Source organism: Hyperolius riggenbachi, chromosome 8 (assembly GCF_040937935.1).
Source record: "Hyperolius riggenbachi isolate aHypRig1 chromosome 8, aHypRig1.pri, whole genome shotgun sequence".
Taxonomy (NCBI): Eukaryota; Metazoa; Chordata; class Amphibia; order Anura; family Hyperoliidae; genus Hyperolius; species Hyperolius riggenbachi.
In genome coordinates, this window is record NC_090653.1 from 170,080,280 (window position 1) to 170,093,851 (window position 13,572).

The following is a 13,572-nucleotide window of genomic DNA, read 5'->3' on the forward strand; positions in this document are numbered from 1 at the left end:
CTGATCTGGGGTTTGCTGTCGAGAAGGAGGAGCAGCTCGTCCAGTTTGTTGGGGAGTGACTGACGTTTGCTAGTAGGATGGCAGAAACAGGCGAGCGTAGGCCTTTCCTTTTCAGTCGGACCTGGGCCCCCGCCCTTCTTCCTCTGTGGCGGCGTTTGTTTGGTGCTCGCTTGGTGGAGAGGTATTCGATGTGTGCGGTGACAGCATCCCACAGGGGTGAGCCCAGTGTTAGGTTGGGGCTGTCTGGGAGTTCCCATTCAAGAAGGGCTTCTCTGGAGAGGGTGGCAGTCCGTTTCGCGCTCATGGCCCAATTTCCTCAGTAGGTGGCCCAGTGTGTGGCCCAGGTAGGTGGGATAAGCAGGCAGCACAGTGTAAGGGGCGACCAGAAGATGGAGGTAGGAAAGAGGCAGCGGCCTGGCACAGTGCGTGGCACGAGTCAAAGGGCGTGGGGTGGTCCGCACGGCGCAGACTATGGCACAGATATGGTGCATGTGGTACGGAGCACTCATCAGGCAATGTCTATGGGCAACGGACTGCACTCAGACCAAAGGGGGCTGAATAATTATGCACACCCCATTTTGCAGTTATGTATTTGTAAAACATGTTTAGAATCCTGTATGATTTTCATTCCACTTCTCATGTGTACACCACTTTGTATTGGTGTTTTTACGTGGAATTCCAATAAAATTGATTCATGTTTGTGGCAGTAATACGACAAAATGTGTGGAAAACTTCAAGGGGGCCGAATACTTTTGCAAACCACTGTATATTGGAGGCACCTACCTAACTAACCTATACTGGGGCCACCTACCTAGCTAACCTATGCTGGGGGCAACTATTCTGGCTACCTATGTTAGAGGCACCCACCTAGCTAACCTGTACTGGGGGCACCTACCTATCTAACTTATACCGGGGGTGCCTGCCTATCTAACCTATACTGGGGAACTATACTGGCTACCTATACTGGGGGCAACTATACTGGGGTACCTATGCCTGGCTACCTATACTGGGGGGGACCTATAGCTGGCTACCTATACTGTGGGGACCTATACGGAGTGCAACTAGACCTGGCTAACCTATACTGCGGGCACCTATACCTGGCTCCGTGGGGGCGCATTTTTTACACCCTCGCCCTGGGTGCATTTTAGCCTAGAAACTGCCCTGCATAGGAACATACACTCATATGTTCTGGGACTGCCCGGTAATATCTAATCTCTGGACCAAAGTCGAATTCCTAATTCACCACTCCTTGTTACCGAACTTCAACCTCACTTCCCAAATGGCACGCCTTCAAATAGACTGTGACAAGTTTCCTAGGAAACTACAGCCACCTATTTGTCATATTATATTAAGTGCTCTACACTTAATTACCACCAACCAGAAATCACAAGAAGAATTCAACTTATCACACCTCATAGCCAATGTTCGAACTAACCTACATATGGAAGAAAAAATGAGAACATCCCTCTTTCTATCATATGAAAATTTCAAATTTCCCAATACATGGATCTCCCCATAATTCCACTAACAATAAGGATGGCGCCATACTATATGGGCCTAGTAATAAGGTACAGCCCAAGGTATCTCATGATATAGTATAAGTGATGTTATCTGGTCTCACTATAAATATCCAATGTCCAGATCAGCTTTTTTTTTCATGGTGTAAATGTAACTTGTTGTCAAGCTATATAGCTCCGTTATGTTTTTGTCTTCCTTAGGTTATATATTGTTTCATTTATAAATCATATTGGTATATTAAAGAACAACCTACTTGAGTAAATCAATATTAATCTGACGGAGGCCTTATCAGGGGCCACCTGGTTTGGTCAGATACTTCTCTAAAGCCTTATGCCTTGCTGTCTTCCTATATGGTTATGTAAACGACTGCTAAGGGGTAAACTTTGTAAACAATGTCATTCTCCTTTCAAGTTGTACAATCTATCATTATATCGGTTATTTGGATGTATGCTCTACATATTTTTAACCGATAAAACTCTTTATGATGGAAAAATGTTGTCTTTCAAACAGGAAGAGGCAGGCTTGCTGTGATGTTACCTCCTGTCACCCTCCCATTCCCTCAACTTCCCTGCCCCAAGCCTGCCTCTTCCTGTTTGAAAATTTGACTTAAAGTGGATCCGAGATGAACTTTTACTCCTTGCATAATTGTGATCCTTACATATAGTTTATAGGGCATTCCTCAAGCCAAATACTTGTTTTGTTTTAATACCCTAATTTCCTATAAACTAAACAAACCACACCCACAGCTTCTCCAGAGTGCCTTGGCGCTTGCAAGGGATTGTGGGATTTCAGTCTGGGCAGGTGAAAAGGGTGTTACTAGCTATAGATTTCAGAGGCAGAGTTTTCACAATCTGAGAGCTGAGGTGCAGATACAGATCGGTTGCCTGTGTAATGGAGGAGATAAGAGTGGAGTTTTCACAGAATATGCAGATTAGCATGCCTAGATACAGATAAGCTTGCCTGTGTGTGTAATTGTGTAATAGTGACAAGCAGAAAACATGTCTGCTCCCATTGTATCACAGGAAAAAATATTAATATACTGTTGAAGCTGTTTGCAGCTAGATTTGCTGTGTAAACTATCTAAACTTTAGATAAGATATATAGACAAGTCACTTGTTCTATTTAGTTTTTCATCTCGGATCCGCTTTAAGACAAGAGTCAACTTTTTCAGAAGTTATTACAGGAAGAGGGCGGAATGAGGTGAGGAATGGTCAATGCACAGAGGTGTGTGAACCCAGCAAAAATATACCAATGTGCCTACCTAGTTTTACCTCATGTCAGGTATCCTTTAATCTTTTGAATGATGACATTTGTGCATAACCAGTGTAAGAGTTATTGCAAATTGATGCTAGTGAAAGATACTGCTTCTTTTAAACTATGGCAATAGTGGTAATATATAATAGTATTAACCATCATATAACTTCTTCTTTAATAGACTCGTAATCACTTCATTAGTACCCGAGAAGAGATGGAGGATTTGAAAAAGAGAATGACTGATGCACCTTTGATCTGCAAGCTGAAAGGACAAAGCACAATAGAAGGATACCTGTTTTCACAAGAGAGAAGTAATGTAGATTTTCAGCCACTAGGGGGAGACATTGCACAAGTTCTGCAATGTAAAATGTATTAATGGCAGGCACAAGGCTGCATAATAGCAGTGTTCAGAGGGGTGGAAATGTATTTTATTTTTGATGAATTGATGTTTCTTGCCTTTTCTTTTTTTTTTCTCAAATTGCTTACTAAGGGAGAAATATTATGTCACTTTGCTCAGGTTCAAATATATTTTTCTTGTGTCTATACCACCATACACTCTGTCACAGTTTCAGATATTGTTTTCATGGCTGTGTATGCAACTTTACACTCCATTACATTTATCATACTAGTTTTGCTGTAGTGTATATACATCACTGTTAATTCCATTGCTAGTCCATTTTGCCACCAAGCAAGCCTCAGTTATTATTATTACATTATTATTGTTCCATTGAACAGTGAGAAATCTCCTAAATCTTGGCATCAATTGAATGTCTGTTTTATGGCTTTCAGGGGCTCTTGGTCTTTCCTGGGTTAAATATTACTGCAAATATGAGAAGGATGGGAAGAGTTTAAGCATGTGCCCTGTGGAACAGAGACCAGGCTCCCGGCAGGTGAGTCTCTTGTTTTTACTAGATACTTTATTGTGACAAGGACAGAAATAAAGATAAAGACTTTATTATTTGATCTAGATGAAGAAACATTCCAAATTCATCAAAGCAGAGCATTGCTTTTAAATAAATCTGATATGAAGACCGTGTGTGTAGGGAGGGGGCTGTCTGGAGCGGATTTTAAGTGCCAAAGCATTTAAAATGCTTTTTGGCAACATTTCCACCTGCTTAGCAATGGAGCCTTTGATAGCAGTAGTGGGACTGCCGCCTATTGCACTCTGTAAGAGGCATTTGAGAAGCTACTAATAATTTAGATCCACTTTAAACCTCAATGACGTTTCTACACATAACCCATAACACTTAATAGCCTCTAAACATACCCATTACCCAATAAATGTGCATTAGAATAAATCCACCTGCAAGTACATACTGAATTAATATTGCTGATCCAAGAAAATCCATGTACAGTACATAGTGTTTGACCATTTCTTCCTAAATACAGGTGAAACTCAAAAAATTAGAATATTGTGCAAAAGTTCATGTATTTTATTAATTCAACTTAAAAGGTGAAACTAATATATGAAATAGACTCATTACATGCAAAGCGAGATATTTCAAGCCTTTATTTGTTATAATTTTAATGATTATGGCTTACAGCATATGAGAACCCCAAAATCAAAATCTTATAATATTGTGAAAATGTTCAATATTCTAGGCTCAAAGTGTCATACTCTAATCGGCTAATTAAGCCAAAACACCTGCAAAGGGTACTATTTCATATATTAGATTTACCTTTTAAGTTGACTGAAATAAATGGGCTTTTGCACAATATTAAAATTTTTCAAATTTCACCTGTACTGGTAAACATTTTCTTCCCTTTAGAACCAGACTGCTTGTTCATGTTTTGGAGGTGTGCTTTTTTTCTCTGATAACCGTGCCTTGGTTTAGCCAATATACTTTATATCCTGTAAAGTCTTGGTTCTAGCCTGCTCAATTTGAGACCTCTTGTCAGAGTTCTTAGACAGCAAAATTAATCATGTGACAGTGAGTCACATTAGGCAAGTTAATGTCCCAGAAGTCTAGCAAGACGTATAAAGATATAGGAACCTGTGCCGGCCCTGGGGGGAAAATGTATGCCACCTCATTCACTGACCTCTCTGCATTGGGGGGCAGATTAAACCACATGGGGATGCCTAAGAATGCGTGGGTGGGGGTTCATGTGCTACTGATGCACAGGTAAGCTGACCCTATTTTTAAGCCTGATTTTCAGGTTTAAAAATGTTGGCTTATTCTCAAGTACATATGGTCCATATGTATTTACTCACATATAAGCCGACCCGTGTATAAGCCGAGATACCCACTTTTCCCTCAGAAACCAGGAAAAAGTTATTGACTCAAGTATAAGCCCCCTCCCCAGTATAGTCCTCTCCACGTTGATAAGATGTGCCCTCAGTACAAGTCAGCCCCCTCCCCATAGACAGATGTGCCCCAAGGATGATACAGCTGTGTCTCAAGAGGCCACTAGATGGCGTCATAGATTTGAGACACAGCAATTTCCACACAAGAAGAATCCCCGATCATTGCACCTGACACGTTGCTTGCACACTCCTCTCCACAAACCACCAGGGGACACAGATGCACACCATGTTGCAGGGGATGCAGGGCACAGACACAGCAGGGAGCCAGCTGGTAAGAGCAGGATCACTAGTGCTCAATCCTTACACTCCACTGCCAGTAACAGAAACTGCTCCACCATCTGTTTTGCTCCACTGGATTGCATATAAGCCGAGTGGGTAACTTTTCAGCAAATTTTTTGTGCTGAAAAATTAGGCTTATATATTTTTTGTGGAAAAGCAGTTACATAGTTTGCTTTAAAAAAAAAAAAGACATCAATCCACCAAGTTGAACCAGTAAAACTGGTACAACACTAGCCTGCACCCTCACGTACCTCATTTCTTAGAGGAAAATTTTGTGTACCTGTACAAGATACTGGAACAATGGAACTGGACACTATATCTGTTTTCTCTTTTCTCCTCACCCAAAATGAGAGGCGGGAGAAAAACTGATAGAGACTAATAGAGCAGTGCGCCAAGCAAGTACCTCAGTCTAGTCTGAAATTGACATGTTATTCAAGTAGTAAATATAATGGATTTTTTTAAAGGGAATTTAAAAGGACGGAAGAGTTGGAGCTGCCATTGCTGAAAGAGTTACTGGGCTCCTAATGGATCAAAGCAAATTCTTTAATTCCAGCATACAATTGTAAGCAGGCAGCAGTGCTGTGCTTTCCCATTAAAAACAGTGCTGTGATCTATTTCACAAACTGCATGCCACATGAACCTAATATGAATGCACCATGAAGCAAGTGTTCACAATAACAAGAGTGCACAGTGCCAATACAATCTAAAAGAGGAACCATATCACAGCAGCATGGCTATCTTATGAGGCATTGATGGAGCACAGTAGTATATTGTGTGGATGTTCATGTAGTCTGTTGATATATTTTGTGTCCTGAGCAAGTCGTTAATGCAATCAGCTAGCACTTGCTGATCAGTGTATCGTTCAATCAGTATGGATTTTTATACAGAGCATTATAGATAGTTTATTCATACTTGTTAATGAAAACTACAGTTTTTGCTTTTTACCCATCAAGAGCCCAATAACGCTATCACATCATTACAATGCATTGTGCCATTCATTTTGAATAAAGGCATCAGCATTTAATGTGAGTTGAGAGGCAGACAAATGGCTTTGGGTAACACTCTCCATGCATTTTATAATTTATGATTATTTAGCTGAATTGTCCATCTTGTGGAACAAGCATCTGAAAGTGTAAACATTTTCAGAGGTTGTTTGTTCCAGTTAATTCAGTAATTAATGAGGACAGCAATGGGTTAATAGCCACATGACTAGTATAATAAGAATAAGTCAACAATATTTCAATTGTAATAGGCTTATATTAATGGTCATTCACTTGTTAACTAAGTCTTATTATTGTGCAAAGTCCATAAGTCCAAAATCCATAGCAACCAAGAAGCCAGCTATGCACAATGCAAAGCGCAGTTATGTCTTTAATCCAGCGAGAATCGTCAAATGTTAAATTGTAACTAATAGTGTTGGTGTTGAAATCTTGATTTACTAATTTATATTACACTGCGCACCACACTGCAGTCCATCAGCTAGTGGACAGGGTCACTGGGTTTGCGGTCCATACCACACTTCATGTGGCTCCAATGCTTTCTCCTTCCAAGCCTGAAAGAGGAAGCATCGGAGTGTTCTGAATTGTGGCACGGATTACACGTGAGTGACCTTCCCCTGACCCTCTCCACTAACTGAGGTACTGAAGAGTGGTGTGTGCTGTAATAGGGGTTTCTGAATTAAGAAATCCAGATTTGAACACCAACAATAGTAACTAATTACATGTGTGCATAAGCTATTTGATTATACTTTCAAATGACTGCAGTTTTTTTTACTATCATCTGGTTGTTTGTCTGGTTAGAACAACCAAATGCAATATCTTGCTAATATTTTGTATTTGTATAAAGTAGTTATAATTGTACCTTGACCTTTTTCCTCCTGAAATCTATGGAATACACATTGAATGTGTGGTAGATAAGAGATTGCACTGTATGTACATTATTACATCATTAAGGTGCTGTAATTGTGTCTGTGTCTAGTGACACTCTAATCCTGTTTGTCTGCAAAGAAAGCCTGTGTGATAATCCCCATCACCATCTGTCACAAGGCAGAAAACCACAGGCTTCTGCCACTGCTGTTGCTGTTGTCAGTATTACTGACCTCCTGTCCTCACATCACTGCTATCTTGTTATACCTAGTTTTATTCAGTTGTTTCCCACCAGTATTCCATAGGAATCATAGTTGTTTCATTGTTTTATTTTTGTTAGGCTGGCCAAGAGCTAACCCTGAAGTCTTGCATACGAAGGAAGAGTGATTCCATTGATAAGAGATTTTGTTTTGATGTAGAGACCAATGAGAGGTGAGTAGTACTTTTTTTTCAATTCTGTAGTGTATTACGGCTTACCTGTGACATAGAATAGATGATACTTTTATTTGTCATTTTATGATATGATGAGATGACATAATTAAAGGACCACTAGCGTGAAAAACTTTAAAAATGTAAATACATACAAATAAGGAGTAGATTTTTTCCAGAGTAAAATGCACTATAAATTACTTTTCTCCTATGTTGCTGTCAATTACAGTAGTAACTAGAAATTTGATGGACCTGACAAGGTTTTTGACTGGTCCATATCCTAATGGGGTATTCCCAGCATTTCATTTATTCTTTACAAAAGCACTCCCTGAAGAGGATCTATACAAAGATGCAGGCCCCCCACCACCACCACCAGTTTGCACTCTATTCTGGCAGTTGGACCGAGCAACAGCCATTCACTAAGTGCTTTTGAAAAAGCACATACACCATGAGAATCCCCATGAGGAGATGGACTAGTCCAAAACCCATCGATTCTGTCACATTTATTTTACCTACTGTATGTGACCTTAACATAGGAGAAAAGTTATGTAAAACAAAGAAAAAAGCAAACGGGAGCCCCCAATAGTGTATTACCGATGATATTTGAGATCAATTGTGATAAGCAGATAGAGATATACTCACAAATGTGGGTTGCCAAGGTATCAGGCAACCACTCTTTGTACATATGGGGATATTAGGCCTGTCCCCACTCAGGCTAAGAAGTCGCTCTCTGTAGTAGAAGAGAAGGGGTGTTCACACCCTTCCACCAAGTGGATAACAATATGCAGAAGTAACAGAGGCGCCAGTAGAATAAAACAAGAACCGATATAAAATAAGGGGGGTAAGGGTGGACTTACCTCCCCAGAAGCCAAACACAACCACTGTGATTAGTATAGACAACACCTAACTGCACTACTTCTGAGTTGCTCCTTTTTTTGTATTTTACCTGAGGAAGCGGGCAAATATTGTTGTCTATACTAATCACAGTGGTTGTGTTTGGCTTCTGGGGAGGTAAGTCCACCCTTACCCACCTGATTTTATTGTTTTTATATCGGTTCTTGTTTTATTCTGCTGGCGCCTCTGTTACTTCTGCATAGGATAAAAGTTATTTATAACACATTTTACTGGGAGAAATGTACTGTTTATTTGTGTTTATTTGTGTTTGCATGTATTTTAAATTTAAATTTTTTTTTTTTGCAAAAGTGTTCTTTTAAGATGCTGTATTTTCTCATGCTTGTATTATCTAATATGAGAAACTATAGAGAAACCTTAATGACTTGGTTCATACCAAAATGATTATGGGCTGTCTGTTCCACCTACCTGTTTTTCAAAGCAAACCCAACATTTAAATCCTACATGCACCATGCATTAGAATGGAGACTGTGATTCAGTTTCTGTCAGTAGAAAAAATGCTTTGTAAGGTAGGCCCAAAGTTTGAAAATCACCAGTAAAGAAAGAATTCAGCAAATACTAGTACTATTTTAAAGTCATTGGCCCTTTATGCAATTAACTTTATGTGCTCAATTCACAAAGCATTGCCGCATGTTGTAAAGCAGAAAACAGATTTTACCAAACAATTTGTCAAATGTCAATTCACTAAGGCTGTTACCACATGGAAAACTAAAATGACTGACTACCGAGGTAACTTGTGAGGTGGTTTCTCAAATTACAATTACAGACTTGTAAAGTAAATACCTCATAAATGTTAGCTCACAAAAGATTCAGCATGCTGACCCCAGCATTGAGATGTCCCTTAAAGGATTGAAGATCCCTTAAAGAGACTCCGTAACAAAAATTGCATCCTGTTTTTTATCATCCTACATGTTCCAAAAGCTATTCTAATGTGTTCTGGCTAACTGCAGCACTTTCTACTATGACAGTCTCTGTAATAAATCAATGTATCTTTCCCCTGTCAGACTTGTCGGCCTGTGTCTGGAAGGCTGCCAAGTTCTTCAGTGTTGTGGTTCTGCTATGAACTCACCCTTTCTGGCCCCTCTATGCACACTGCCTGTGTGTTATTTAGATAAGAGAGAAGAGAGAAGCTGCTCTAATCAGCTGGATAAATCGTCCTCTGAGCTGGCTGGGCTTTCACATACTGAGGAATTACAAACAAGGGCAAAGCTGTTTGCAGGAAGAAAAGAGCAGCCTGAAACTTCAGTGCATGGGGGAAAGAAACACACAAATGATCTCTTGAGATTCAAAAGGAATGCTGTATACAGCCTGCTTATGTATGGATGTATTTTCTATGTGTGGACATACTGTACATCAATCTACTTCCTGTTTTGGTGGCCATTTTGTTTGTTTACAAACAAACTTTTTAAAACGGTTTTTAACCACTTTTAATGCGGCGAGGAGCGGCGAAATTGTGACAGAGGGTAATAGGAGATGTCCCCTAACGCACTGGTATGTTTACTTTTGAGCAATTTTAACAATACAGATTCTCTTTAAAGATTAACTGTCAGGCATAAAATCCAAAATCAATTCTCTATTTCTATCTGTTAAATAAGTAAAGGGGATGCTAAACAGGCAATCCAAAAGCTCAAAAACAATCTTACTTTTCTATTTCAAAGGAATATCATTCCCCACGCCTCGTCTTTTATTTTGTACATCCTCCGCACAATGGAAGTTGCAGTGCATGCCAGATTTTTTTTTCTTTACTCTTCTCCCCTCGATTACTTATCTCCACCCCCTCCCCCGATACAGCTAATTCAGCTTTATTGGCTGAAGCCTCTGCCCTTAATGTTTTCCCTTCCCATGCCAGTGTCCCTCTCTGGCCGCCCCACTATGCCGCTGTTATGTCAGATGGTGCTGACACAACACTGGTTGGATCCTGTCGTGCAGGTTGCTAGGATGCAGGGAGGGGGCCTGACACCTGCACTCTGTCCCTGTCCACGGCCCCCCTCCTGTAGTGTGCTGTCAATTACACCGTCCGGCCCGCACTCCCACGGCATCTTCATCCCCCCGCACTACTCTCTTCCCTGCAGCATTACAGAGCACAGCAGGGAGGAATTACAGGGTGGCTGTAGTGCAGAGCTTATACATGGGAACTCCAGAGCCTGGAACTAGCAGGAGGTGGGTCTCTGTGCGCTGCCTTTATTCCTCTCCACTGCGCTCTGTAATGCTGTGGGGAGGAGGGAGATGCCGGAGGAGGGGGGGGGGCGGGGAAGTAAGGTAGGAAATTACATCAGGATATGGAATCGGCTTGAGGGAACCAAGATGGAAACCCTCAGGAACAGAATTCTCTTTATTTACTATATAAAATTAGCTGAAATCAAAATGTGGACAGTGCAGTACATCTATTATGTAAGTAGAGCAAGTATTTATGTACTTACTAGCTGATGGCCCGGCGTTGCCCGGGTATGTATTTGGCTGGTGTTGGCTCTGTCCACTTTTTCTAACCCAAAACACACAGTTACTCAATTACCTAGTTTGTGAGCTTTTTGCAGTCTTTGGCATCAATAATTGCACTGAAATGAAACAAATCTGATTACAGAAAAGGGAAACCGAGAGCCCAATATAGTGTAGTAAGTACTGTAAAAGTTGGATAATGAAAAGAGTACAATAGTTATACTCACAAAGCAGGGTTACCTCCCAAGGCAACCACTGTGTAGGCAGGTGAGGAGATTAGTCCTGTCCTCACTCAGGATCAAGAAGTCGCTCTCTGTAGATAGAAGAAAGGGGTATTCCCCTCCACCAAGGGTGGATAATATATGCTAGTATAGGAAATCGGAGGCGCCAACGGGATAAAAGCAACAAATAAAATGTTTAAAAATGCTTGGGAGGCAGCGGTGGACTTACCTCCTGTAAGCAGACACTAGAAACTATCTATTCAAACTATCTGTTCAAATATAATTTATTGGCATACTCCAAAAAGGGGGGGCAGCAACACATTTCACAGGTTTGAACCCGCTTCCTCAGGCAATGAACATAGGAGCATACAACAGTATTAGGTCCGGGTAACACCTGGCGCCTCTGTCTGATTGGCTGTTTGCTGCTCCACCCTCTTTTCTGAATTTGAACCCCAGTCACCCAATGGCCAACTGTACCAGGTTTGAGGCTTGTGCCAATAACTTTGCAAGAATGGCAGCAATTAAATATGCCCCTTGAACATCAATAGTTTCTGAATATTAATCCCAGTCACCCAGTGACCAACTGTGCAAAGTTTGAGAATCTTACCATAAACAGTGTAAGAATGGCTGCAGTTTACATTTTCCCAGTGAAATTTGTATTTGTCTCCGCCCACTTTTTGGTTATGGGGATGAAAAGTTTCCTATATGTTATTCTAGGTAATGTACTGTGTGTGTGCCAAATTTCATTCAAATCCGTTCAGCAATTGTTGCATGATTGAGTGACAAACATCCAAACAGCCTAAGTTTCGAATTCATAATATTAGTGAGGTATGTGTTTTTTTCCTGACATAGTATGGCTGACTCTTTAAACATTTTTCTTTTAATGAATCGAACAGTAGCAATTTGAAAATACGTATTTTTACAATATGTTGTTGGAAACCACTTACAGTAATTATCTTTTAGTTTAGACTGACAGCATGTAAAAGGTCTAATGCATTTATAGATGTTTTTCAAGTGGGAATGATTACTATTGAGGTTTGCAATATTCTTGGGTTGTCCTGTGTAGCAGTTCTTAGGCCTCAATTCACGGAGCTTTATCAAACACTTTATCAAACGTTTGATAGTTTACCTCATGGGTAAAATCTAATTTTGAATTCACTAAGGTGTTATATATTTATTGAACGTTTTATCGGTAAAACATTCGATAAATATATAACACCTTAGTGAATTCAAAATGAGGTAAATTATCAAACATTGATAAAGTGTTTAACCACCCTGGCGTTCTATTAAGATCGCCAGGGCGGCGGCGGGAGGGTTTTTTTTAAATTAAAAAAAAACTATTTCATGCAGCCAACTGAAAGTTGGCTGCATGAAAGCCCACTAGATGGCGCTCCGGAGGCGTTCTTCCGATCGCCTCCGGCAGCCAGAAGTAACACGGAAGGCCGCAATGAGCAGCCTTCCGTGTTTGGCTTCTCCTGTCGCCATGGCGACGAGCGGAGTGACGTCATGGACGTCAGCTGACGTCAGCCGCCTCCGATCCAGCCCTTAGCGCTGGCCGGAACTATTTGTTCCGGCTGCGCAGGGCTCAAGCGGCTGGGGGGACCCTCTTTCGATCGGGCAGCACACGCGGCTGGCAAAGTGCCGGCTGCGTGTGCTGCTCTTTATTTGAGCAAAATCGGCCCAGCAGGGCCTGAGCGGCAGCCATCGGCGGTGATGGACGAGCTGAGCTCGTCCATACCGCTAAGATGGTTAATAAAGCTCTGTGAATTGAGGCCTTAAGTGGCAATATACAATTCAATTTTTCTCCTGAGTTTTCGCCTAGGTGATATTTTCACACCTTGTCAAAAAATGCTTTATGAACCACCAGCAAGTGAGAAAATACTGAAAATGATTTTCACCAACTCTTAGTTCTTTTTCAATTGTTAAATGCTTAAAGGGACTCAGAGCTGTAAAATTAAAAAGATTTTATACATTCCTGGGGCTTGCTCCAGCTCCATCCACTCTGATCGCTCCCACGTCGCCGCCCTCTGCTGCCCGCAGTTTTAGGAACTGGGTCCCATTACAGACGTCAGTTGTGACCAGCTACGCAGGAGACGTGCGCTCTTTGCATATCTCTCCAGCAGCTCCTGGAGAGATATGTAGAAGACGCCACTTCTCCTCTTACGCCAGACTGGTTCCGACTGCCGGAAGGGTGCGAACCTGGTTCCTGAAGCTGCGGGAAGTGGAGGACGGCGGCGTGTGAGCAATCGGGGCGAATGGGGCTGAAGGAAGCCCCAGGTATATATAAAATCTTTTTAATTTTACGGCTCTGGTACACTTTAATAGTTATTTTAAAGAGAATATGAAATTGTAT

The 13,572-nt window shown here is 41.2% G+C and overlaps 1 protein-coding gene across 2 annotated transcripts in view; it reads left to right on the forward strand.

The window, feature by feature from the left end:
• Positions 1-13,572, forward strand: part of OPHN1 (oligophrenin 1) — a 331,531-nt gene that overhangs the window by 157,778 nt on the left and 160,181 nt on the right. The window contains exons 9-12 of one of the 2 annotated variants that reach the window (XM_068247665.1): positions 2,954-3,083; positions 3,263-3,289; positions 3,562-3,662; positions 7,562-7,653. In XM_068247665.1, the coding sequence (XP_068103766.1) occupies positions 2,954-3,083; positions 3,263-3,289; positions 3,562-3,662; positions 7,562-7,653 (350 nt within the window). The remainder of the gene's footprint in view (positions 1-2,953; positions 3,084-3,262; positions 3,290-3,561; positions 3,663-7,561; positions 7,654-13,572) is intronic. The other variant, XM_068247666.1, reaches the window with a different exon arrangement.